This window comes from Primulina huaijiensis, unplaced genomic scaffold, assembly GCF_012295235.1.
Source record: "Primulina huaijiensis isolate GDHJ02 unplaced genomic scaffold, ASM1229523v2 scaffold38877, whole genome shotgun sequence".
NCBI lineage: Eukaryota > Viridiplantae > Streptophyta > Magnoliopsida > Lamiales > Gesneriaceae > Primulina > Primulina huaijiensis.
The window spans coordinates 400512-428198 of NW_027359117.1; the positions used below are offsets into that span (position 1 = coordinate 400512).

At 35.6% G+C, this 27687-nt stretch overlaps 1 protein-coding gene and 2 pseudogenes across 8 annotated transcripts; 1 reads left to right on the forward strand and 2 right to left on the reverse strand.

Annotated features, from left to right (window-relative positions):
• The first annotated feature begins 446 nt into the window (after nucleotides 1-446).
• On the forward strand, nucleotides 447-3974 carry LOC140968985 (BTB/POZ domain-containing protein At2g04740-like; annotated as a pseudogene).
• Nucleotides 3975-4170: 196 nt separating this feature from the next.
• On the reverse strand, nucleotides 4171-8786 carry LOC140968986 (fimbrin-5-like; annotated as a pseudogene).
• A 1290-nt stretch (nucleotides 8787-10076) lies between these two features.
• On the reverse strand, nucleotides 10077-27559 carry LOC140968921 (uncharacterized). 8 transcript variants are annotated; one of them, XM_073430079.1, is made up of 22 exons: nucleotides 27127-27559; nucleotides 26892-26936; nucleotides 24698-24760; nucleotides 22933-23063; nucleotides 22751-22841; nucleotides 22512-22589; nucleotides 22361-22420; nucleotides 22169-22273; nucleotides 21696-21806; nucleotides 20344-20385; nucleotides 20117-20209; nucleotides 19569-19747; nucleotides 18545-18834; nucleotides 18340-18461; nucleotides 18194-18236; nucleotides 18019-18110; nucleotides 16963-17011; nucleotides 13787-13857; nucleotides 13541-13654; nucleotides 12151-12251; nucleotides 10687-10732; nucleotides 10077-10303 (listed from the first exon to the last, which is right to left on the reverse strand). In XM_073430079.1, the coding sequence occupies exons 1-22, from the start codon at nucleotides 27148-27150 to the stop codon at nucleotides 10253-10255; spliced, it is 2001 nt and encodes a 666-aa protein (XP_073286180.1). In that variant the 5' UTR covers nucleotides 27151-27559; the 3' UTR covers nucleotides 10077-10252. The 8 variants fall into 8 exon arrangements, 7 of the variants coding, with proteins under 7 accessions (XP_073286180.1, XP_073286177.1, XP_073286176.1 ...); XM_073430076.1 differs by having other exon boundaries at nucleotides 26892-27040; XM_073430075.1 differs by having other exon boundaries at nucleotides 26892-27045.
• Nucleotides 27560-27687: the final 128 nt, after the last annotated feature.

A 27687-nucleotide genomic window follows, 5' to 3' on the forward strand; every position in this document is an offset into this window, starting at 1 on the left:
TTTTAAGGATGATTCCGTAATTACAGCAACTTTAATTAGTAAGATTTGGGTTGTAAAACAACTTAGGCGTTTCGTGAGTTTTTCGAGTCTGTTAGAATAATATTTGATTTTTATTCGACTTTAATGAATTTGAACCGAACTCGAATATGTTCGAATTTTTTTCGGACCGAACTCAAGCTTAAATTATTTTGTTAGTTAGTTCATGAGTCGCTCGCGAACTTTAATATTTTATTAATATAATATAATTATATATTAAATAAATAAATTTTGAATCATTCGAATACTTATTTTCAAATACTTTGCTAATATGTTCGAATCTTTCCAACAAAAAATTCGAAATTTTCGATTTCAAATTAATATCGAACTTGAATAAAACTATTCAAGTTTTCAGTTGTTTAAACTTCTTTAAAAAGATTAATTATTGTAGAATTAATTTATGAATTTTAAGAAAGCTTCTAAAACCCAATTGGGCCGTTTCACCTTCCCGGCGCAGAAAATCTTCGCTGTCTTGTTCGTTTTCTCAAATTCCATCCACGGGAGAGAATTTGTTCGATTTCAATTTCGGAACTGTAAATTAATCATCTTTGCAATCATTCAGATAATTACGGTAAAAATTTGTTGATAAAAACGAAAATTTGTGGGAAAATTCGTCCGTAGATAAACATGTCTGAGCTACTGGAGGAGATTGAGCTGGAGGCGGAGGATTTCGACTCGTCAATGCCACTGAAGAAGGTTTCATACGGCGACGTTTTCGAGGCTTCTCGAGCTGGCGACGTCGAGCGGCTCCGGTATCTACTGGAGTGCGGGGTGAACGTGAACGCTTGGGATCCATGGGATTACAGCGGCACTTAGATGCGGCGCTGACGCTGTTAGAGAGTGGTGCTATCTGCTCTGAGCACACATTTGATGGCGCACTACGTGGCTCTTAATCTCAAAGTTCGCAAGCTGCTAAAGGCCTTTGAGGCGGGACCGCCGCTTCTCCAGCCGTTGCAGGCTGCATTGAGAGACACTTTCTAGCTTGCAAGCCTAACAGCATTGATAATCTCAATCCTTCTACTCCTTTACCAGGTTTGACTGAGTTAAAGATTGCATCTTTGTTACGTTAGTTATTGTATTTAGAATATGATTGGGCATTTCAAGTGACAAACTTCACATTAACTGAATCATTCGCAATGATAACTTGAGTATATTACAATGGAGGTGCTTTTTTAAGTGATGTGCTCTGTTTCTTTGATGGCTATTGTGTTCGCGGTTCTCTTCTAGAACACTACCTTGTTAGATTGACTGGATTAGACTTCCAGTTATTCCGTTTCTGTTTACTGAACTATTTGCTTATCATATTTCAGTAGCTATTTTGGTAACCTATGGATTTTTGCCATAGAAAGTTGATCTTCGATGCTCTTGCTGTTTTGTAAGAAATTCAGCTCTATAGAAGGATGCAGAGTTTATTTTTTATATTGCTCTAGAAGCATAAGTTCTGAACTCATATAAATATGATGTTATTCTGATTGGAAAAACATTGTTATAGACTAGGAGTGCTTATTATTTAGTGATTCAACATGGAATGGTAGGTAATTCATCCAATGGAGCATCAAGTTCCAGCTACTCTCCCCCGGATATTGTATTTTATGTGCAAGGAAGACCTATTGAAGCACACAGAGTCATCTTGAGTGCACGTTCTCCTTTCTTTAGGAAAAAATTTCTAGCTGATTGGAAAGAAAAAAAGGAAGTTCGATTTTCAGGGGAAAAACTCTCTTATCCATATCTTTTTAGCCTTCTCCATTTCTTTTATTCTGATAGGATAGAGATTGCCATGGATAACATGGAGGATCTTGTTAGAATATGCAGAGTTTGTAAGTGCCATTCTTCACAAGGACTTCATGAAAAAGAGATAGTTCATCAGAGGCACGCTGATTACAAAGCCTTCAGAGAAATAGACAACTCCCAGAAAGGGTTTATCTTGCAGGGCCTTTCTCTTCCTGAAGAAGATAGTCTTCCTGCTGCATTGAGTAAACTCCTTCAAGTCTGTCTTGCCAGTCATCTGGAGGACAATACCTAGAATATACTGTTAATGGTGACGTATCTCTAGTTGATTCAACACATGTGGATTATTCAGAAGATGATCTTGCAGATGTTTGTGTAAGGGTGGAGAAGAAGTTATTCCGCTGCCATCAAGCCATCTTAGCATTAAGATCTGAATACTTTAAAGCACAATTATCTCACATGACTAATTCTCTTGAAGAGAGAGGGGTCAGTTAAATGATGGTAATCTACCATGTGTTGCAGAACATGATCTGAGCACAGAGGCTTTGGAGATAATAATAGAATACATGTAGGTTTTTCTTCTCATTCTTTCAGCCTTCTCAAATATGCTTGAGAGTAATAATACTAATAAAACTCTAGTAAGTGTATATTCATGGTTGATTGTTTACTTGAGTTATGGATGACGGCTTGTTGTAACTGTGAGGGACAGGAATTGATTTCATTTGTTGCATTTTCGTCATTGATTCTTTTCATCGAATCGATACATGTCGTTACCCCTTTTTACCTTGATGCTCCTGATAATTGTTCTGCCTTCCATATCATCATCCTACGTGTTTTTGTGGGCTCTTCATAGGAATCACCCTTTAAAATGATTTGGTATTCAATATAAATCCACTTCTGAAAGAAGCAGTCTATAGTCGAGACCACCTTATTCAACACCCCGATTCTCCCTCTCGTTGTTAATCTATATGACTTCCATCTTGATAATATTATTTTTATTCAGGTATACTGATGGTCTGACAGGCATAGACCTTGATCAGGTTTGTTTCTCCTACACCTTCAAAGTGGATGAAAAGGACAAAACAAGCTAATCATAATCTCTAATTGCTGGACCTTTTTATGTTTCGATCGTGTTATTTTAGTATTTAATTTTGCAGGCTGAAGAAATTCTTGATGCTGCCTCAAGATATCTGCTATTTCTTCTTAAACGTGCGGTAGCTGATGCATTGCTCTCACAACTAGAAACGGTTTCACCAGCAGAATTGTGCCATTGGTTGATTTTATCTGACATGTATGTTTCCTCCTTACCTTTTCTTTTCGTTGTCTCTCAGTTTCTTGATAGATATACTGCGAGGTGGTTTTGTCTGTGTCCTCTTCTTTGTAATCATTATTGCATATTATGTTAGTTGAACAAAATGTACATCGATGATATACTAATATGTTTCTTGAGGATTATTCAATAACTAAAATACAATGGGACACAATTTTTATTGCTAATGTTGAATGAAGAATTTAGGTCATGGGTTATTCGTTATATGGAGATACATACCATGGTTATTTCAAGATATGCCGGAGACTTCTATGTCCACCAAATATTTCTATCCTCATTTTTAAACCCAGTTTCTTTTATTATATGCAGCTTATGAAATATTGTTCATGCATCTAATTTTGATATTTCTGAGGCAAATTTTTGTCTTATGAAGCTATGGTGTATCAAATATTCGTGAATATTTTCTAGATTCCATGGCGAACAACTTTGAGACGTTTGCTGAGACTCTGGATTTTCTTGCAATGCTCCTTACTCTTCCAGCCCCATCTGGTGATCCAACTCTTCGAACAACAGCTCCAAGTGCTCCAGGAGCTGAAGCGAACACAGTTGAGGGAAATCTTCTCGACCATTTGCGAGAGAAATGGCTTGAGTCTGAAGGTGCTGAACTTGACAAGAGGGACGAAAGTGCATTGCTTTTCGACAAGCAACTCGAGATGCTGATGCTTATGGCAGAGCATGAGAAAATTGGTGTATCTGAGTTGTCCATTTAAATTTTTTGAAGAAATCATGGGTTATCATGAAGCCCGAGAAATGTTAGTATACAATGTGATTGTACTTATTCCCAAGCTTTTATATATCATAAATAAACCATAGATTTTGTTGTATGAAAGAAATTAGAATAAGTTCAAATTATATTTCATGTTTAATTAAATATATCGTTTCTGATATATGTATCGCAAATAAATTTCACATAACACTGTGAATAGCATCTGGTTCTCTTTTGTATAGATTGTTTGTACGAAAGTAATGGATAAATCTGACCTGTTTCTAAAAGTCGTAAAGAATGTAGCAACATATGATTAAGTTTGCTGGATCTCTTTTTTGCCCCGTTTGCTGCTGGGACATATATACCTAATACAATCTTAGGATGCAAAAAATCGCAGCGCTTCGTTTAGACATTGAATCTTCACTAGATGATGCTGAATTACCAATGTTAACCTGTTGGCATGTCTTGGCTATCGCCACCTGTAGATGCATCCGGAGTTTTGTCACCTTCATTGGTGGTTTTTGGGTGATCAAATCCATCAACCTTTCGTTGCAGGCTCCAATACATGATGCTTGCTGCCAAAGTTAATATCATTTTCTGGTTCACCTGCATATCAAAAGAATATATTATTTTTGTCATAAAATTTTGGAATGCTTAGTTTTTGTCATTTGGAATAAACGAACTGATTGCACATCAAACTGTATAGTACATATACTAACCTCCATAATGTCCTCAGGCAGTAAAAATATGGAGCATCCAAGCTTTCGGGAAACACTGATTATATATGTCGCATTTAACTTCTTATCCTCGTCTGCATTTGCAATTATACCCACTTTCAGTTCCATGAAACAATATCAGGTATAGCCTTTTTGCCTTCTGTCACAAGGGCGATCCAAAAAAACTTGCTCACCAGTTCCCCCCTTTGTTACAAGGCTCCAGTTAACGACCCTAGGCTCCACAGCACTTAACAGCTCAAGAAAGAAAATCCCATTTGCAAGTGTGTGTTTTATCCTGCCAGTATGACAAAAAGATTTACATAAAGGTGTTATAGTGAACTGATGCTATTGTTGTGATCGATGTTTTGTCATTACCTTGAAGCTGTCAATTTGTGATTCTCTACCGGATTTCTTAACTGTGCCGTTTGCCCAATAAAGTATGTCATCATCTGTAATCTCCTTTCCTTGGGAATGAGATCTCAAATTTTTTAATAATTGGAGCATAGTGAATCTCATTAACTGCCATAGAAAAGCTGGCAGAAAGAGGACTGATTAATTTGTGAAGGTGTAACTCAGGTGTTAAAAGGCTAAAAAAGAGCATATTCGTGATGCTAAGTGACTTTCTTACAGAACCAAGCATGCTTTTAAAAAGTTGGTCTTTGTACGTTTCATTCCCTTCATATTCACCGATGAAATCCGAAAAGGCATTCATAAAGGTGTTATAGACATTGTAAAATTTCAACTGCTTCCAACAACATAGCAAGTTCAAGCAGCCTTACCTAATATAAGTTTCTTGTTTCCCTGGACAATATCGTTTCCAGCTACATTCACGAGGGAGAAGCGCAATTCCTTCCCAATACTTATTACTTGGTTGCAGTTTTCAACCTTCCTGAAGGGCATCAGAATAGGGGGTTTTGTAGCCTGTTTCCAATTTACAGATCCACGAGAAGTTTTGTCAAGCACTTCCAAAAGAACCCATCTGCATGCAAGAGGAATGACCATAATGCAAAATGCAAAACTTAACAGAGAAATGTACGCGTTACCCCGTCCTGACATCCTCAAATACGTTGTTGACATATGTGTCAATTCCAAGGCTGTTGTCCACAGCCGAAAGCATCTCTCTTCCCGTGAAGTTTGAGCATCATCTGTCATCATCTCAGCATATGAAATCTTCTTGTTGTCCACAGAGAGACCATTTCTTTAACAAAAATAAAACGAGCAACGAAAAACAGCATTTTTAAACATATAACTACCCGGAACAAAAAAGAATGTTAGAAGAAATTTGGATCAGGAATTTGTACTGAAATTAGAACTTTATGGAACAAGCATTTCTACATGCTAAAACTAGTGTGAACCATACGTTCTATGGTTCCACTATACTTGTTGTGACAGGTAATTTGTAAAGATTATTGTCGTTAATTTTGAATCTTGGAAGGGATTTGTTCTCAAAAGCGTACATGGTGTATTGAAAATAAAACGACATTACCCAAAATAACTGGAAAGACAAATAGGAGCAAAATTTCCACGTGGTAGCATTAGTTAACCTCCAGTCTAACCTGTGTTGAAATAATTGAGCAACAAATGCAAGATTTAAGTTTGGCGAGCCCTCAACAATGTCCTTTGGGGTAACATATCGTTTACAATCCAGTTTCTCTGCTTGCTCAAGTATCAAATCTGCTCTTTCATTAGGATCTTTGCCTCCAGTGCCTTGGTTGTCTCAAGTTCCGGGGCAAGAGCATTGAGCAAGTGTGCTACGCTTCTCCATCCTACAAATATAATGAAACTGATACCATCTTAGACAGAAAGTACCACAATTTATTTAACACACGGTGATAGCCGATAGGAGCCCCTTAATGCAAGGGATAACTAATTTTGTGTAATTCACAAACACAAGTCTATTTCAATCTCGCTCTATGTCCTCAAAGTGATGAACCATTGCCAGTCGACGCACATTTGGTATTCTTTGATTGATACTCGAAGAACAGGAAAGAAGTTATTTAATAAGAAAAACAGACCTATAATCGTGTACTACTTTTAAATCAGACGAAAAATTAGTAACTGACTTCTTGTATCCAGCTTTTTTCAGATGAAAATTCATCCATTTCAACAGCACTTTCTCTCGCAAATGGTCGAGAAGAGTCTTCTTCCACATCCTACATTTTGCAACAACAATTTTGAGGCACGCAAAATAATACAGTGATTTGGCTATCAGGTCATGGGTTAATTAAGTCAAAACTCGTGGTCTGCTTGTTACCTTGCTATCCTCCACCAGCTCAACAAGTTGAGGAGTCTTCTTCAAATTAAGATCGGCTAACAGTTGTATCTGAATGCATTAAAAGCAATGGAATTTAATATGCAATGTCTGGATTCACTGTGTAATTCACAAAAATGTAATTGAGATCATTTGATTTACCTTGACTATTTGAGTAATCAACCCAAGAACTAGATGAGGCTGCATTATAAATGAGAAGATTATGGTCGTCAAATTCACTGCACAAGTGAGTAACATTTGCTGAAATTCCTAAATATAATTAGCAGTAGTTTGCTTACCCTTGCTTCAACAAGGTCTTGTGTGCCAATATTAACGACAGTGCATCCGATTGCTTTTGCAGAATTGAGTCACAACGTATGGTTCTCATTCCTCTCCCATGGATTTAAATCACCCTTGGTATTAATAGCCCGCTCATCAATAGTACCAGGAACAGCCACATTAATGAGCTTACTGCATAAATAGGTCAAAAAAATCAGAAGTGCCACTCTTGTCAGCTTATTTGGGTGCATCTCCACGTATGGATGCATTTGGAAAGATACTACTCCTGAAAAATTTACTAGGTGGGTCCTCTTTCAGTACCATAGTAGAACACAATCCTTGGCAAGGTCAAAGAGAGCATTGGTTGATGGATCAATTGGAAGATATTTCTTCAAGAATCGATCTTCTTTGAGATAGCTATTGATGTGGCTAACGTAAGAGGACTTCTCCAATTCACTGATTGTATGACGAAGAGTAGTTGTTGGAGCTTTGAGGAATGAAGATGAAGTTTTAAGAAATGGGGACAGAGTTTTGGAATGACCCTTTTTCTCCGTGGCTCGAGCTTGTAGGTCCAAATATGCCTGAATCATAAATCCAATCCATCATCCGTGAAACAGAACAAACAAGATATAAGATCAGCTTGCCTACATAAATGCTTTACCTTTTGGTTAGTTAGGATACAACTAGTATATTGCTGCTTTCTAAAATACGTACCCAAAGGAAGGATTCAAAATTGATTTCATCGCCCAAATCAGAAGAGGACTCACTTAAGATGTCCTTGATTTCATCCTGTGTCAAGGTCTCTGCAATAGCCTTCAGCTTAACCATCACTGGTGGTAAAACTTCCAATGTAACCTTCCCATACTGCTTCCTTGTTGAGATAAACTGTAGGATGAAAACAGTGACCTCATTATATTTAAAAACACAAGTAACAACACCACTAAAACACAACTAGTCAGTGCATACTTTGGAATTGAGGGTGAGCAGCTCGAATTGAGTGAATTGACTCTGAAGCCAAGAATCAGAAACAAAAACACCCACAAAACTGGACATTTTCCCTTGTACTTCTCAATATTCCCTGAAGAACATAACCAAAACTAATAATTCAAAGCCCAACACCTAATTGTATCACGTCAGTTCTAAACAAGAACAATAAAAATGCAGTGATGTCTTCATGGTTTGCAGTAGATGTTGTGTTGGCTGTCGCAGCGATATATCTCTAGTCCCATTACAGTTTCTCCCCAAGATCGCTATCTATCTACACACCATTTAGTTAAACAAAAGCTAGCTACGTTGATATCCGACACCATTTACATATACAGTACAACAGCAATTCCGCATACTGTAAATCCAAACAACCACGCACCGTACATTCTGCTACGTAACACCAGATTAATGAACATAACCTTCTGGATCACCGATTCCGACACAGCCATTCTGTCAACGGCAGAGGCATTCAGGTGAACCAATATCATCGTCTCATAACTATGATCATATTATGCATGCATACGTTCTCCACTATTCCTTTGATAATAAGATTCATCCCAAGTGATTTCTACTAGAAACTTTTATCAATCTGCAATTAAAAAACAGATATAGTCCGACATCTGCTGTACGTACCTTTGGATAGAATCAATAACTCCCCCAGAGGATGAAGAACTTTTTCTCCATTTAATTTAATTTCTGAATCTCTGTTGCAATGAGGGTGTGAGAAAGAAAATTGAGAGAAAAAAGCGTTTGAGCTTGCGGACCCGCGAATATTGAGGTCGCAATAGCGAAGGAAGCTTGCTTCATCTTCGTCGTACACAGGATGGGTGCAGTCGGCAGTGTGCGCGTGTATGCATATACTTTCAAGTTGATTTTCCATTTTTGAATTTATATACTCGCGTGCAAATTATATTAAAATTAATTCAAAAAGGATTATATTAAATCAAAAGGTTAAATATGTAAACTTTTAGCAATTTATAATTAAAAAATTTCATTCTTTTTTCTGATGATTTTTTTTTTTTCATTTTAGGTGTATAGTTATTATCCGATCATTGAATATATTTATTTTTGTCGAAATGTTCTAACTTAGAAATATTTCATAAAAGAAATGAAGAATCATCCAAAAGAAGTACACCAAAAGCGTCGCGGCTCTATAATTACAATATCATAAATGAAGCTTTGGTTCCGACAATATAATTTTGAAAGAGATATATTTTGTTCCATCATTTTTTTTTAAGTAAAATGTGGACATTTTAAATTTTATGTAAATTCGATCAGTTCAAAAATAAATCCGATCAGTTCAATTTCATATCATCTAGAGGTGGGAAAAAATACCGAAAATATCAATATACCGAGATTACCGTATCGAAAAAATATCGAATTTATCGATTTTTCGGTGTACCGAAGATTTCGGTATGGTACGGTAACAATACCGAATTTTTCGGTAGAGTAACGATATGTATTTTGAAAATTTCGGTATATACCGGATTACTGAAAAAATATACAAAATTTTTAAAATATATAATATTTTAAAACAATAAATTTATAAAAAAATTAAAATATAAGATTTTTTTTGTTTAAAACAATATATATTGATACCGTATCAAAATTTCGGTATACCGTACAATTTCGATATAATTGGTATGTTAATTATATGTATCGAAAATTTCAATACAATATCGGTATAAATTTTCTCACACCGTAATTTTCGGTACGATATACGATATAAGATTTTCGGTACGGTACGATACGGTATACCCTATTACCATTCAGTTTACTTGAGGTGGTTCACCAATCATAAACCCAAAGGGTCCAATTAATTCAAAATAAAATGTATATCAATAAATACCCCACTTTCACACACACACACACACACACAAAACAATTAGCAAAACAGAACACCAAAATGCCATAAAGAAATACACTACAAGTTACGTATTCATCAACACAAGTGTACTACTTTTTTCTTTTTCACCTCTGCATCTGACTCCTGAGCTTTCGAAGGAGAGTAGTTTGTGAATAAAATTTTCTTTCTTTCAAAAAAAAAAAAAGAAGCTTTATATTGAAAATATAGCTCCAACTTTATACAAGTTAACAAAAGAATCCTGACTTTGTACAACCTAGACTAGAACCCCTGAAGCAAAATTTAACAAAATGTACATAAAAATATGTCCTCCGATTCGAGGGTGTGTGTGATTGTAGAGGTTTATGTGGACTCTTTACTTGTTGAAAAACAGACCTTTTTTCTTCCCCTTCTTCTTTTCATTAGCCTGCAAAAAAAAACATATGCCTCATATTTACTTAGATACGTAGCCCTTGCTATTCATGCAAACTAGCCAAACCTCCGCACATCAACAAATCAATACAATCAAATCTCTAGGCTGTTTTGGAACTTATTTCCATCCTAAATAACAGATGTTTTGATATATTTCCCTCTAGTAATTTTTGCATGATGAGATGCGATTCCTGGATAAGCGCAGCACTGGTTGTTCGAGATCCAGGGAAGAATGGCTTCATTTTTACATTAAAAAAATTCCTAAACTAGACATAAAGGAAATCAGTGATTCAATTCGAGATTAAAGAATTTAGCGAGGATTATGCACCTTGGCCACACTTGATTTATGCAAAACATTTGCATGGTATTAAAATTTACCTTCACGGTGAATAACCTTAGGGTAAGAACAATTGTATCCCTCCAACTGTAAAAATGAAAGCAAATCACATAGTTAGAAAGAAACTGATTAGGGAGGTGTTCCTCCACTAAAATTAGACACTTTACAAAATATACTTTGTAATTAGAGTGAGAACAGTAACCGTGTTTTGGTCCAAAATCTGTGAAAGAATGCACAAATAATTACTTGTGTGTAGTAATAAATATATATCAAATTCGCAATAAATCATCTGACCCTGGAAACACCGCTCCTCCAAATATATAAACTGAAGATACGTCAAAGATCATCATAACATCTTCTGAAAATGAATTGGCTCTCTCAGAGATAAAGAACTTTCACTCGTTCAGATTCACACTAAAACAACCGCTCATCTCCATAACTCCACAATTCATCCACTTCTCCTGTCGCAAGTACAATCTTCTGCCCTCTCACCACCATTAATATCATCAATCGTCACTCCATTCATATTCATCACCATTCTCCCAAAATCTACTCTTTTTATACTGTCTCATTTCACTCTCCTGCACGCAACTAATTTCACTACTACCAACAGTAAAGTTGCACAACTGAGGCTCCAATTGTTTCAAGAAAACATTACTCAATGCAATCAAAATACACATGGATCATCTTGCCGGTTCACCAATGTCCAATATTGTCAGCAACTTCTGTTATTACCAAAACAGCAACCTATGGGCCTCGTATATCAAAAGTTTTCATTCAAAAAATACTAGCATTATCACAGATCAGTTCGAGTCCTCTAGCATACCATCCCCTGAAGTCCTTCGTCATCACAACTGGTACTTCGGAAAAGAATGTACGCTCGGGATGATTTTTATTTTTAAGCCTGGTCAACAAATTTTTTTTATTTGAAGGCAGGCAGAAATCAGAATTTTTGTTTTCTATTCAGTTAGGTGAATATGCGGGGTTCAGATAAAATGTTTTGCAATTAGGAGAGATCTAAACGAAATTGTTCTTCACGGTTGACACATGCCTTTCATAATTGGCAACGAACAAGAGAACAGGATTCTACTCCTAGCTTGATTCCGAATGGAATGACATTCCCTTCCAGAACGTCAACAAACCAAATGGGGCCTAACAAAGCAGATCTCTAGAAAGTAACAGGCTAACAGCCTGAGATGTAGGTTGGAATCCAATTTATTACACTAATATGGCTTGTAGCAGCATTTCAGGCCCCATTCGGTTAATGAGACCCAAATGTTTTCTTACAGAGAGGAATAGCCCATTCAACCCAAACTCTTGCGAATCCGAGATCATATCCATGTGATGCAGTTTCATTATTCATTTTGAACAAGTTTTGCCAGCTGGATTCTCTGGCTTCTTCATATAGTAAGATAATGAAGGAGATAGCATTCAGATTATCTCACGTTTGACAGCAGCAATTACACCAGGCAACAGACACAGCAAAAAAAGTAATTTCAACTTACCTACTTACATCCGTCGAGCTATTCTCTGCCCTCAAAAGGCGTTCAGTCCCACTTGAATCAATAATGGAAAATTCTGTCACACTTCCAGAAAGAATTGAGACCTGAATATTTAGAAAGGAATATTAATATCAAACAAACAGGTGTATAAAAGGAATTTATGACTTGTTAGATAAATTCTGGAGAGGACAAATACTTGATAATTCAGAAAAGAATTGAGCAGTTTCTCGAACATTGTCAACCGTTAACAGTTTTACACTGAGTTGGAAAGACAATAAATGATATAGTAAAATGCTCTATGGAAAGGTCGACATCGTCGCTATATATGAATGTTTGACCAAAGCTACATGTAAGTTATCAATAATCAGACCAAGGCATTAATGCTTTTACAAATACCAAGAGCTATGTTGCAGCATAATTTTCCTCCCACTTCTCCTGCTCTAGTTGGCAAGTCTAAAGCTCATATGACCTCAAGAAATGGGAATGGCAATCACTTTTGAGAGGTTTCTGTTACTTATTTAACTCGATGTATAGCATTCAGTTTTATTTCAAATCTACTCAATAGATGTCATCTGTAATACTATATCATCCTGACAAAAGGTTAAATTACTCCACTTCAAGTTAAAAACCGCATCTGGAACAGCCTAAACAAAAAGAAACGCAACATAAAAACCAATTGTTATTTTAACATCCTAAAATCATTATAATTACATTGATAAAACTACACATGGATGAATATTACCCCAAGAACCAATCATCTTCTAAACTGTCTGTTTAATGAGCAAAAAATAAGGTAAACCAAGACCAAAAAATCCAAATAATAACATTACTCATTCATCTGCAGATGATAGAGAGCTATCTTTATTGATCCTTAAACATTCAAGTAAAAGACTACATGTATATTTTCCAAGAGCGCAACTGATTATCATGAAATGTTGCACTATATAATAGATAAAATAAATGACTCAATCCAAGTTAAACGACTCTAACAGACAAACCGAACATCAAAACCACTCTCCAAGTATAGATCAATTCACATAAAACAAAGTGACGCCGGTCAGGATATATATGCTTGGTTGATTTCAAAATGATTTCAACATTTGCAAAATTAAAATCGAAGCACATTACACTTCTTTAAGATGAGAGTTGCTTGCATATGATTACATGGAAATCGTTCAAATCTTTGTTCCATTATGTAATGAACAAGGAAGAATCCGGCATTGCTTCCAGAAACATGAGATTTGATCCAGTAGAAACAGAATTTGGACTCCCCCGGAGTGACATACAGTTGAACATAATTTTTCTGGATATTGCTACTTTTTTGGAGCTTTTGAGTAGGGCAGGGTAGAGTTTGATCATTTAAGACAGAAGTGCAAATAGACATAGAACTTACAATTGTGGAGGAGGAAAACTTATCAGTGATTACATCACCACCACTGCACTTTATGCTGTAACCATCCCTTTTTATGGTCAATGTAGCTGGCTCCCATATATCAAGATATCCAGTCTTCAACGTCAAAGAGAAAAAGTAAGCACAAGGTAAATTACTGCCACAGTTTCAGGATATGAGTTAAAAAAGTGTAGTTCTGCAATAAATAACTAGGAGGTTGAAAATATAATTTCTAAGCAGCCATCTTACCGACAGTGATAATTTATATGAAGCATAACCGCCATAAAGAGTCTTCTCTATGCAAGTGTGCATTTCTTGATCTGCAAGAGAAAAGGAAAAAAATGCTGAAAACCAAGAGCAGCAAGTGTCCAACAATGAAACAAAAATTTAACAGCTATTGTAGGAATCACAAAATTTGAAAATTTTCAGTTGCTTAAGAATGGTAAGAACAAGTTAACTACTAGAGATGCCCACAGGAAAAAAATTACTTTTAATGAGGAACTCATTAAAGAGAAAAATATTTATCGAGCCAAAAATAACAGCCTGGGTTTGGAGAAAAAGGTTATCAATCTTTTTTTTCCTTTTCTCATTTTCTTTCTTATTCTCACACCAAAGAACTACAATAAAGCTTATAGAAGCAAAAACAAGCTAACACAAGTGACCTATTGATTTGCCAGGTAAGTAGCGTTCCTAATCGTGTCCCAATTTGAATACTTCTTATCTACATTTCTCTCAGTTCTTTAGTATCAATGTCATAAATTCACAAAAAATACAGCCCCACTGGATAATTTCTGGTCCTCGCCATGAGCAAATTAATATTGTGGAAGAAAAGACAGAAACAGAAAAGAAATTATGTATTAATGATTCTACCTGTGCTAGAAGCACATTTTTCTATTTTAGGAAACTGTGTGATGATACAAGAGATTTTTTTGAAAGGAATACAAGAGATTTACTTTTTACTGTAATCCCTAATTTTAGGGAGTTTAGTCTTTTTATCTGTATCCTAGGATTATAATATTTTCAAATTTTATTCTTTCCTAGTTAAACCGCAGCTGTAAATTTATATACAAATTTATATAAATATAAGCAATGATAATTTAAAATATAGAGAAATCGACATTTTTTTTCATGTAGTATTAGAGCCATAGACTCTTTCTCTGAGAAATTGCATTCTTCCTTATTTAATTTTGCTAATTTCTTTCCTTGTCCATGTTTAAAAAGTTTTCATCGTCGTTTTATCTAGTTCTCATTCCAGAAACTTATTTTCTCATTCTTTTCTGGTCCTTTTTTCTTTAGTTCTTCCTCTGTTCTTGAGCCATATTGAACTCCACTGAACTCAACCGCAACTGAACCTTAAGCAATTAAGACCCAGGCCACTAACATTTATTCTACTATTGAGAACTACCCAATATTCAGGCAACATGTATAAGAAATTAATTGAAGAGGTCTCAGCTGGTGCAAACACACTTGAAGGAAAAACATAAATTAAGCCATCTGTAAATTCAATTCATGGAATGAAGAAGACTCGATGATGATGTCCTAGATTTGGAATTCCATGCCCTAGAAATCAGCGACCCCTATATGTTCTCGACATTAACAAAGAAATTTCGGAGGCTCTCAAATAGACATATTTGAAGGTTTGCAACGCTGCACAAATCTATGAAATCGAGACTAAAATTGTTGGCGCCAAACAGGGAAAAAGGGAATTCGGAGAGTCACTAAACATGCAGATATCTTGAAAAATCTTTGGCAAGAGATGGACCATTATAGGTGGTTGGGGGATTCTTCTTTCAATGAACTTTTTCCTCCTTTATTTCAGTTATCAACTGTTCATAATTTGCCGATTTTTCACTTTGTCTTTTTCGATAATGCCTCGTCTACTCAATCTTGGGATTTTCATTTTAGGAGGGCAGTCAGAGATGATGAACTTTTTCAGTTGTCCGAGCTATTAGGTTTGTTAGAGAGAATTAGGTTGATTCAAGGGGTAGATGATTTCTGAGTGTGAAGAGGGGATTCTTCCGGGCTTTTTTCGGTCAAATCATTCTTCGGGTCTTTTTTTCCTCCTAGTCGTTTTCCGATTTTTCCTTTTTTCAATCAAATTTGGAAGGTTCCGGTTCAAAAAAAAATTCAGGTATTCTCATGGACAGCAACTCAGGGTAAGCTACCGACCTCGGAGATGATGCAAATAAGGTGGACATCAATTGCTATTTGCCCAAACTGGTGTGTGTTGTGTAGAAATGATACAGAAACTCAGGATCATATGCTCATTCATTGTCCATTCACGACCGGATTGTGGGCTAAAGCTTTGCAAGAACTTGAATTGGTTTGGGCAATGCCAAAGTCAACAAGGGATTTATTTGCCATGGACTTAGGACAGCTAACTGGTAAGAGGGGAAGAACTTTTTGGCAAGTAGTGGTTCAATGCATATGCTGGATAGTATGACTGGAAAGAAATAGAAGACTTTTTGATGACAAGGAAAAAACTAGAGAACATTGTTGGGAAAAAATCAAGATCACAGTAGCTATGTGGATCGGCACTCATGAAGACTTCAAGAATGTCTCGATACTGGATATATTGCGAGATCGGGCTTTTGTGTATCATTAAAACAATTTCGTGATATGTACTTCATTATATAGTGGACCACTAGTCCACCGATGTAATTTGTTCTTAAATTATCATTAATAAAATATCGTTTCTTTTTTTTAAAAAAAAAGTTTGATGGAGTATCAAGTTCTTGGCATCGAGAATCTGTCGTCTATTAATGAATAATTCAACAAACCATGCTGAAGAAGGAATTTAAGGTTGAGAATAATTTTGTTGAGACTGTCATTGGCATAAAAGACAACTAAGAAAAGAACTGTGTTACAGCGGTCATTCACCAAAGAAGCAAATAGACAGGCCGGTCAAAACCTTCTAACTGCATCTAGTGTAAAAAATATTGTCACACCAAAGAGTGATAAGTGTTGAAGCTGCATGTTGCCACAATTACATATAAGAATGGACACCGAAGAATGAGACAAGCAGATAGGGTGAAGCTCATGTTGCTTAAGTACAGTCCAGGAAATATTGGCTGCCAAAGGTCATACTCAGACCTATGGCTCAAACTATCACAAGGCCGGTCCAATAACATTTATGGCAAGTTGAAAATGTTATTGTGCTTGGAAACCAAATTTGAACTTGGAAACTGCAACAATTTAATGGCAATAATACATTCTTACCAGGTGCTCTTGAAGGAGAAATTTATGTGAAATTCAAAATTACCCCAAGGATTGTCTCTACAAATGTATAACAAGTACTACTAATACGTAGATTGACGAAGGTGTTGTTTAGGTTCAAACAACTTCAACAAAGTGAACCAAGATACACCGTATATCATAATCATGAAGTTCAGGCAAAATAAAATTTCCTGCCAAGAATCCATTACCTAATGTGATTTTCCTATGCTCATTGGCGAAGACCTTCACAAGTTCACCCTGAAACGGAAAGAAACAAAATCTTCAGAAACTGCAAGAGAACAATGCTTGCTAAAATCGTGGTGATCATTCAAAGCACGCATGTGCTTTTCGGAGATATCCAAGTCATACATACTTCTATGCACATTACAATCATGTTGGTGTCATTATTTTGCTTACCCACCTGCTAAATTTTCTTTTAGTGTATTAACATCAAAATAGCATCATATTAAGAACTCAAAAGATGACAAGCTCGTTAGTTTATCTTGACGAAATGCGCATGCACTGGCAGCATGATATCCTTGATTGTAAAAAGTTGCTGGCAAATGACCTAACTGTTCATAATCTAATACTTCCTCTCCCTAGTTAGGTTTAAAACTTGGGAGTTCAGAATGAAAGCTATAAATGTGATTTTAACATGCTTTTCATTTACGCTGAAAAGGAGCTGTTTAGTTAGAGAGTGTTCATTAAGTTTCAGGGTAATTTTGAAATACAATTTCTCATCGCAGGAAATGAAAAATAATTTTTCGACATCATAAAGGAACGCTCAGGATAGTATGAGGACAGCTCAAATTAGTAATTCTCAAGTGAGCTTAGCACAAAAATTAAGTCTTCGATAAACTCCATTTTATTAATATCCTTCAATTGCTTTCTGTCTGCTGAAGATCCGGGAGTACATACACATAAGTAAAAATGATTTCACGACACTTTAGAACTATTGTATGTAGCACAGAATACCTCATTTCTCATCAATTCAACAGACAATCTGATATAAGCTAAATTTAATGACTTCAAAATTAATATCATTCCAACTCTAAAATATGCCAAATAAGTTACTTTTCTGAGTCAAAACAGGCATTCACATCAGATAATTAAAGAGTGCCATCACCATTGTTCCTGCATTACCATCTTTTTTAGTGCATTCCTTGTTGGCTGAAGATTACATAGCAAACAACATGAAAGCACAATAACAAACACAACAATACGAGGTCACGTATACAAGTAAGCACACATACATCTGACAGTACCTTCCGTTTCCGGTCATCAAGCGGCTGTACTTCAATGGCAAGATACGTATCAACATCGTCAGCGGAAACAAGATAATCTGGTTGCTTTGCACCTGGATCAGCAATATGAAAATGATCGGAAATAAGAAATAAAAACCCAAAAACTTAATACCGAAACTACTAATAAAAATAATACCATCAATATAATTAAAAGATCCATCTTCCATGTGTCGTAACCACTGTGAATTAAGGAAAAAACTAGTTAACAGCAAGAAAAGGAACAGATATTAAGTATTCACAATAGACTGTAACAAAATAGGAGAAACCGCAGTTAATAATTACCCCAAAATTACAACTGGTTGTTCCATTAATAGAATATCCACTAGCTCGGAGTTGCTGTCCGGGATAAGCGTCGCCTGATATTTGGAGACCCTCTATTGCTGGTAGTGGGTCATCATCTGCAGCTGGTCAAAGTTTACCAATTTTAGAATTTTGTACGCCATAATTATGCTTAAAGCAGCAAAAAATGTTAAATGAGAATTTTGACCATCAGAGAAAGAGGATGATGGTTCCTCAAGAACTGGTGCTAGATAAGGAGAATATGAGGAGTTAGGATCATCGAGAGTTGTGGTGTATGCAGAAGCTTTAGAAGTCCAATTAACTGAAGGCTCTCTATCACTTTGATTCCCTTGAATGTCAGGTTCATCAACATCCCTACTTCGAACCAGATCACCAAATGTGACCTTTTTACTCACAGTTTCTTCGTTATTTCGAACAAGATTTGAATCAGCCCGGTTAATTGCGAACTGTGCAGGTACTTCCTGGGATGCAGCACTCCTAAAGACCAAGAAGGATATGCAATGAGTAGCTAACCATGAGTTATACCGACTGAAACTCATTGCAAATCAAATACTATATCTAAATCAAGGTAGTGCACTTCCAGCGGGTAAAACACACATGCTAATACCATTTTTTTGTGTTGATGATCATTAAGAATGATAAAGATTCACCATTACCAGTGCTTCACATGACCACTAACCACAACAGATGAACATTGACAGTGTGAGATGAGAAGATCTTCCACATACCAGATAAACCAGTATTAGTCAGTGAAAAGTGGACTTTACGTATACTAACATCATAATATTTGTACTGAGTTGGAGACTGATAAAACTGTACAAGCCCTATTAACCCAGTCCTAATACAAACTTATCCTAGTATTTTGTAATTCTACAAATCTGTCATTTGAATCACAACCATACAAGAAATGCAACATCACTGCCAAGAAGTTCAATAAATAAACAAATAGAAATAACAAGGTTAACAGCCTCAATCTGAAGCAAATAAGCTGATATAATAAGTGAAAACCAAAAAGAAAACGATCAAACTATTCAAGAGTGCAAGAATCAGTTTTCTTTTATATTGTTTGAGGGAATAACAAGCAGGAAATACCATCAGTAAATGATTTGTGTGGAGAGATTAAGAAACCAACATCTGCAACAGAAGGGTACGAGTAGAGAATGCATTTCATGTCATCATCAACGTCAGAGTCTCCATTAGACCAGACTCACCTGTTCACAAAATGTGGATATCTCCCTAATTCATCGTGCTCCGAGTTCTTCACAGCATCATTCAGACCACTTTGAGGTCGACCCAGTAAATCTTCGTCAAGTGTTGTTTGAGCATCTGAAGATGGCATATTTCCATTAGAAAATGTTGGTTGCTGCACCAGTTCCAACCCATTTCTCATCTGACATAATCAATATATTTCACGTAAGGCCAGTAATATTCAAATGTAAACAGTAAAAGACGCCTAGAAGCCAATATCCAAAAGGAAATAATTGGTACAGTAATTTTTTCGCAAAAGTTTAAGTTGATTGCCATGCTTCAGAATCTCAGATCATTGTAAATTTATAACAATGTCAATGAATTCCATCTAACTCTCAAAGAAAGATAACTACCCTCATTCGTCAAAGTGAAAACTGCACTTTTGCCACCATTATATTATATATTTTAAAAATAATCCTTTATCACCAAACCAATTTAATTTTTTTACTATTTAATTGGCATGATAAAGAGAGACAAACAAAAGCTGGAAGCAGTAACTTTAAATTGCTACCTCGATAGGATGAAATGGTGATTGACTCAAATTTGAGGGATTCACAACAGAGCGCCAGGGAGCTAGTTGGTGCTGTGACTCCTTGAGCTTTCCCTGGAAAACAATTGACTAACATGTGATGCAAGAATTTGAAAAATAAAGCCAGTGCAGCATCAATTGATGTCACTTGGATATAAATCCCTCTCTACTTATATTTTGTACAATTATTTTATGTTTCTATAAAATACCTCAGTCACAAGAAGCTGCTCTCGCAAATGTCTAAATAAAACCTGAAATCACAAAAAACATTAATTTAATGGGACCAATATAGACACAATCCCCCACCATAAGGCATGATTATATTCATCCACCCAGATCTAGAGATGATAGTAGCTCATCATCTTTTTGGTAGGTAATGGTACTGATCTTTCAACAAGGTAATAGTACAATATGTTAGTTAATGGTAAAGTCGAATTTTCACACTCCCTAATCTCATATCAGTAAGCATTTTAAACTAAGGTATTGTTTCATTTTCATAAACCAAAGGAATTTCAGAACACAGGACAACTGTATTAATGTGTATTATGGAAATTAGAAATAGTAAAACATCTGCAAAAAAACCATATGGGAAAATTCATTTGAAACAGCTAAGCTCGAATTCAGTTAACAGAAATGATGAATAAACTTGAACTAATATCTAGTAAATATTGAATTGACTCGGTAATACAAGATTTTTTACTGCACAATGATATATAATTCCGCGGAAGATCACTTTCTCCTTCTCTAGTACTACATAACAAAACCAATAAATTTATGAGCTTTGTCTATAAAATTAATTAAATTGCTGAAAATATGATCCACCTGCCCACAAAACCTTAAATCGGGAAGCGATCTAACAACTGCACATCTCATCTCAATTTTCATCTTGTTTCCATCCCAACATTAATTTGTACTAGTGGTCTTGTGCACACATTGTGTGCAGTCGTTTTTTTGTCACAAAGGTTTTTTTAAATATTTGTTGGAACTATATCAATTAATATATAAATTACTGAGAACGACCTTTTTATTAGAATTTTATTTTCATCATGTTAGCCGGTATTCATTTATAAATTATCATAAGTTAAAATAATTAACATAGCACATGTATAATCGGTATTTTGAAAATGTGATGATTTGCTTATTTCAGTGTGTATTATTCTATGGATTAACTATTAGATAATATAATTATTGAAGTATGAGCATTATGAATATTCATAAAATTAATGGACGATAACATAAAGTTAGTCGGTAATCGGTATACACTCCTCAACCTTAATATCAATAACAATATTATTAATAATAATAATAATATGTATATGTATACATATAGAAAAGCCCGATCGAACAGACAAACTTCAGGAATTCAAAGAAAACAGAAAAATAGTGTATCTTACTAGTTTTAACTCCAGTTACTAACATGACCTCGAACATGATTCTACTCTAATCTGAATAAAACAACCCACAACTACATAATGTAAACTGCAGCAAGCGACATAAATATTATGTCTAAATAATATCTTATATTGCAAGAACTAAAGAGGGTAGGATAGTGCTTAGTAACCTTGATGTTACTGACAATGGATTGGGCATCAGCAACAGGTGGCTGAAGAGAATATTCAGCAAGAAGAGGCATTAAAGAAGATACAAACATCGATCTTTCTTGTTGTGCAGCCTGAAAAGCAACTCCATAGCTTTAGCATAAACCATACCAAGTGATTGATTAGATAAATAATGTCTACTATATCATTTGCAAATGACAAACAAATTGAATCCAGATCACATGAACATCCACGGGCAAGAAGAAACCAAAACCAGTTTCCTCAAACATCAGTCAGACCAACTTATCCATGTTCAGTGATGCCATTTCATTACACTAAAATTTAATTTTTGTCTCAACATGTTTAATTTGGTACGTAGGGTTCAGGATAGGTAAACTGAAGTTGCACACATTCAAAAGTAGCCATAATCAAGCCAAAAGGATCAAAACTGGTTGAATACATAAGGCACTGAAGGTAAATTGTTTTGTAGAAGAACCTGCAATGCATATGTAAGCCGTACATTCTCCTCCATAATGTCTTGTCTGTAAGAAATTGCTTTAGATGCAGCATCAACAAGTTCTTGTTGTTGCTGATCGAAGGCCTTTGGAAAGAATAGAAGCATAGAACCACCATCAAGATTCAGAAAAAAATGACTATCTTAATAAGTAGCAAAGCAAATCTGCCCTACCATACGCATATATGATATGCGCTTCTCCAGAACATATGTCTCATTCCGGATTTGTGTTTCCTAAAAAACAAAAGAAGCCACAGCACCAATAAGAACATATAAATGCTTTCACACAGCCATTAAGATCTCAATATACAGCTTTCTTCCACACCTTTATGGAGTACTCTGCAAGATGTTTTTTTAATTGCAAAATCTCCTCTTCATGTTCCTGGACCTGTGGAACAAGATCCTACACACATATAAACATAATATGCTAGAAATGATAGATGAATACAAGCAACTTATAACTATGAACTCTAATTTGATTTCAAAGACCCCATTTACCAAATTTTAGGAACAATACTCACAAAAAGCAAATTTCAAAATCCGATTTTTAGTTATGAGAGTTACCTGCTTTTGACTATTAACATTTTCACCCATTGAAATCAAACCATGGCCAGATATTTTTAGCTGTGAATCTGAACTGCCTTCTAGCTGGTACCTATAAAAGCAGGTAATAGAGATCACATATCAAGACAACAAATTCACATTCAGTTCATTATATTTTCATAGGTTATTTGCATATGACATACCTAATAGGGGACCCCGAAATAATGTGATTATGGGACCCCGAAATAATGTGATCGGTTCTGTGAGATTCATCAACATGTTCAACACATTGATCACCTGATTGGCAATTTTGATATCTTGGATCACCTAATTTCTGCATGAAGCACAATAGATAAGACAAGATTATGAAATCTGTAAGCATGTACATGTTTGAGATGGTCTCTTTGTGACACAAGTAACCAGTCAAGCACATTTCCACACATGCATATTACAGTGGATCTGAAGCAGAAGAATTTTGACATCAAACTGTAGTAAAAATTTGAAACAGGCTTAAAAAATTAATATGTCAGCACATCAAACCATGAGAGAAGAATCGATGTTAAAGTTTCCATGCAGTTAGTTCTCTTTGTCAAATTTTCTCTAGAGCCGAGCTTAAGGGAACTTGGGGCATAGCTTACTTCAATGTAATCCTTTCTTTAGAATAAGTGGTGTCCTAAAAAGACTGAAAATTTTGTAAACAATCTATTTTTATTAATTAATATTCAAGTTTCCTATCAAAAAAAAAAAGACTGAAAATTTTGGAAAGTTTAAAAGTGCCCTTCTCAGAAAAAGAACGGTGGGATTCCTGATAAGAGTTTATCAGATTATCTTAGGCCTGCTGGACCCAAAAAACCCTGTGGACGTCTCCTTCATGTAAGAAGGCCACAAGATGTTATCTGAGAATATGTAAGTGCCTCAATCATAGAAGCAGGTGCTCTTAGATAAGATTCACATCAATCATCAATACAGCACAAGACAAAGATCTATTTACCATAAATTCATCGACCATACAAATTTTAAATATGATTCTCCACACTGAAGGAAGAAATTTAATCTGTGATCTTCAATCCAGGATAACTTCTACCATTTACCTCAATTTGATTGCATAGGGCTTTCCTGATCATTTTGGATGTCAAAGAAAGAAAGAAAGACAGACAAATAAAAAAGTGTGCGTGAACTCTTCCTCTAGACATTAACTCACTCAAAAAATGGCGGAATTGAAACAGTCTCAGTATGTGGCTATGTCCTTTGACTTTGTGAAAATGGTATTCCAGGATCTTATAAATACTCTAATGGCACTCTGATAATTGACACACATTATCCAAGACATAAAATAATCAACAGTTTTACAGATAGAATAATGGAAACCACTATGCTTTATGGCGGTGCCCAAAGCAATAGATTAGTCATCAAGAACAAATAATCTCTAATCACTGAGATGGAGACAGTACTCTCCCATTTCACGAGCAGCCAGTCTCACACACAAATACTGCATGGTATACTATACAAGTATATTAATCTGACTGTTATTTTGAAATTAAATCACTGGAACATTTGATAGTGATAAAATGAAGCATAACAGGCATCATAATAGACATATAATATGCAGGATTCATGCAAGCACTTTCCACTTCTTTTTTCCTTTTCACGTGAAATGGTATTGCACGAACATCTTCCCAGAAAGTGCATGCGGATAAAATAACAAAGAGAGGTTGGAGGAAATGACTTTTAATCTTTAGTTGATCGGCCTAATCAAATCGTCTATGCTTCCATATATAAATAAATGATTGTGAAGTTAAGAAATAGAAAATGTATTTGAAAGTTACAAAGGGTGTACAATGAAACAATCAGACGTATTATTTTCTAACAGTGGTATGAATTTGAATTACGAAAGAGACAAAAATGAATGAAACAACAAAATGGAAAACAAGAACTTGAGCAAGAAGCATATGGTGCAAAAACTCTTACAGCTTTCTCAAGTTCCTCGTTTTTTTTCTGGAGTTCAGATCTCAAGCGATTGTTCTCTTCCACCTACAAACAACAAGGGAAACCATCGATTGTCTGCCTCAGGTAATTGTAATGGGCTCATTGGAGCAAATAAAAAAAGTCTTTACAGAGCAGAATTCGCGATTCAACCCATGATAAGGAATGTCATAGCATGTAATTTCATTAGAGTCACGACACCACTAATCTTATCTTCGAGTTCGAGTATGGAGGAGTATAAATACCTCCGCCAAAATCCCAAAAAAACTTATTTTTGGCCAGTTCAAGATATTCATTTATATGGTCGATTTACTAATTATCAATTAATAAAATGTGTTTCCTATCACAAAAAAAAATTTTGAAACAGTGTGACTCTATGTTATCGGGATAACAAACGAGTAACAAATACAGATTAGAACGGTTTAATCGCTTCAGATTTTAATTAACATTGAATATTTTGGGGTATCATGTTGTCATAAATGACCAAACTGAACTGACCAACAAAGGTTGTACCTGGGATAAGCTCAGAATGTTAGAACCATTAATCCAGTGGTGCCACAGAAAAACTTGCCATTTAACCACACAAAATAAAAAGGACAGCAATTAAAGGCTTTTAAATTTGTAATGAGGCAGGGCGTACGTAATCCTAAGAACTAAGCTGGTTAATGCTGCCACGGTAAAACTTACCTTTTAACCGGGCAAAAAAAAAGGACAGCAGTTTAAGGCTTTTACAGATGTGAGCAGGCATAGCGCTCAAAGTCCTTAGAACGATGACAGGGAAGACGGTGGAGAAGCCTAATCTGGGCAATAAGAGGCTCTATTCTTTTACCCAGATCCAGGAATTGATTAGGGTAATCTTGAAATGATTTCATGACCCAGAAAAAGGTTACAGTGAACCTATGTTAACCCTGAGGACTGATGACGATATCAATCACATGAAGCTTTTTGACAAACTATCATTGAAAGCTATTCACAAGTGGAGTATCTCGCTCGATCTCATGGTAAGTAATGGTCATTACAATGAACTCCACATGACATTCCCCATGAGTTCACTTTCCTTACCGCAACAAAATAATAGCAGAGTATCCATCTTGCAATCCACTGATACTAAGCGCCTTTAATGTATTGCTATTCTATTATAAAATATATTAAACATTTATGTAAGCACGGGAAAAATGTATCCATTTACAGAGAGTTTTCATTGGTTACCACTTTTTTGAGTTTCTTTTCAGGAAATTCCAAAACAAAACCAACTAAGACAATTAAACAAAGATAACACGTTCTCTAGATGCTTCCATTAAGTCATAAAAAGAATCCTCAAAAGGAAAAGGGATTAGCATGATAAAGAATCGGCATGAATGAAATAGAATCTGAAGTGGTAATTACTAATTACAAGTTATAAAAAATATACAAGATATACCATTTTAGAACAACTAAATTTGTCCGTGTGGTTGAGATGGTAGCGTCACAAGCCAAGAAAAAGAGATGTTTAAGCATGATTTCCTTCAGATCACATGATTTATACCATCTTAATGCAATTTAAAATAAATAAGTACCAATTTTTGTGGTAGAGTTCAACAGAAATGACGGCACCTACAGAAAACATCGCTCCTTCACAGTTTGATTTGTAATAGAAACGACGGTACATATGTTATTCCTCACAATCTAATTGTGTTTACTTTCAAAATTGTTGCGCTTAAAAGGTTCCGGCATTATATTTAGCAATTCCAGGTTTAGAAGAAACATACAATCGAAATTAAGACAGCATATCCGCATCTAAGCACAACATTATAACTCAGCAAAGAATGCCGAGAGCACGTACCCCAATTTTCCATGACATAATAATTTCATATCAGCCATATTTTCTAAGCTAACTCTCTTGTATAAAACTACCATAAACAGCTACTGGGTTTAGCTCGTATTCGTAACTTATACACTCAGGGAAGAGTGGACCAATCATTTGAGGTTGAATGAATAGCAGATACAACATTGGAACCAACCATTCTCAGTAGAGTAGAGTCAAGTTGGAGATACCAAACAAATACTTTATTCCACGGTCAAGTAAATTTTCCATATATATCTGATTAAACTGTAAAACCTATGCCTGAAAATAATAAGCTACATATGAAAATGGTTATTTTTAACTGCTTGGGATGAGAAATGTCTAATAGGAAAAGACCTGCTGTTTAATGGTGGCCTCAGCAGCTTCAACAGCTTTCATCACCTGAAACAATCCATAGTTGCCATTGATATTTCTGTGATCGTTCATCCCCAACCCAGAAAATCTACTTTCCAAATCACCATCCCCATTCTCCATCTCCCTCTCAACTTAACTTGTACGAATAACGAAATTGTTCTGTAAAAGCTCAAATTCAAAGTACCGATACGAAGAGATACAACAGATTACCAAAAACCTGGGTCAGCCTCCCCTCGATCATATAACCAGTTTCTCGACAATGGCTCCCGCTCTCGCTCCGTAATTTCTCACCCTATCTGACCGAGATTGTATATCCTTAACAGCCTGTTCGATTCTGATTGAACAGCGAGCGATATACTTCAGATCAAGAAAATCCCAATGAACATGCAACGGCGAGAAACAAAGTAATGGAGGCTGTGGTGATTTTAAAAAGCAAGAAATAAAGGCTATGATGACTACAGACGTAAGAAATACACCCAAATTATCAACGTACCAGGTGGGTAGGAGAGCAAAATTGAGAGACGAATAAAGTATTATAAAAATAGGGTTTTGGGTTTCGGAAACTGTCCTGGTTGACATACAGGCAGACAGAGGTGCGGAGGAGAGGGGAGGAGGTCTCCTTAGTCTCGGACGACACACGGGGGCTGGTGTTTGTCTCCATTTAGTTACCAAAATCCATGATAATATTTATTTAAAAATAATAATAAAAGCAAACTATTTAAAATATTATTATATAATAATCGGGAAAAATTTCTGAGCTTGAGATTTACCCTTCTTA

Bases quoted from the DNA above. Each gene is read 5' to 3' on its own strand.
- LOC140968921 (XM_073430076.1), bottom strand. From the start codon at position 27,029: ATGGAGAATGGGGATGGTGATTTGGAAAGTAGATTTTCTGGGTTGGGG. The intron at 18,237-18,339 runs GTAATTATTAAC...CTTAATTCACAG, and splicing joins CAACCAGTTGTAATTTTGGG to TGGTTACGACACATGGAAGA. The intron at 10,304-10,686 runs GTAAATTTTAAT...TTTTTTTTGCAG, and splicing joins TAAGGTTATTCACCGTGAAG to GCTAATGAAAAGAAGAAGGG.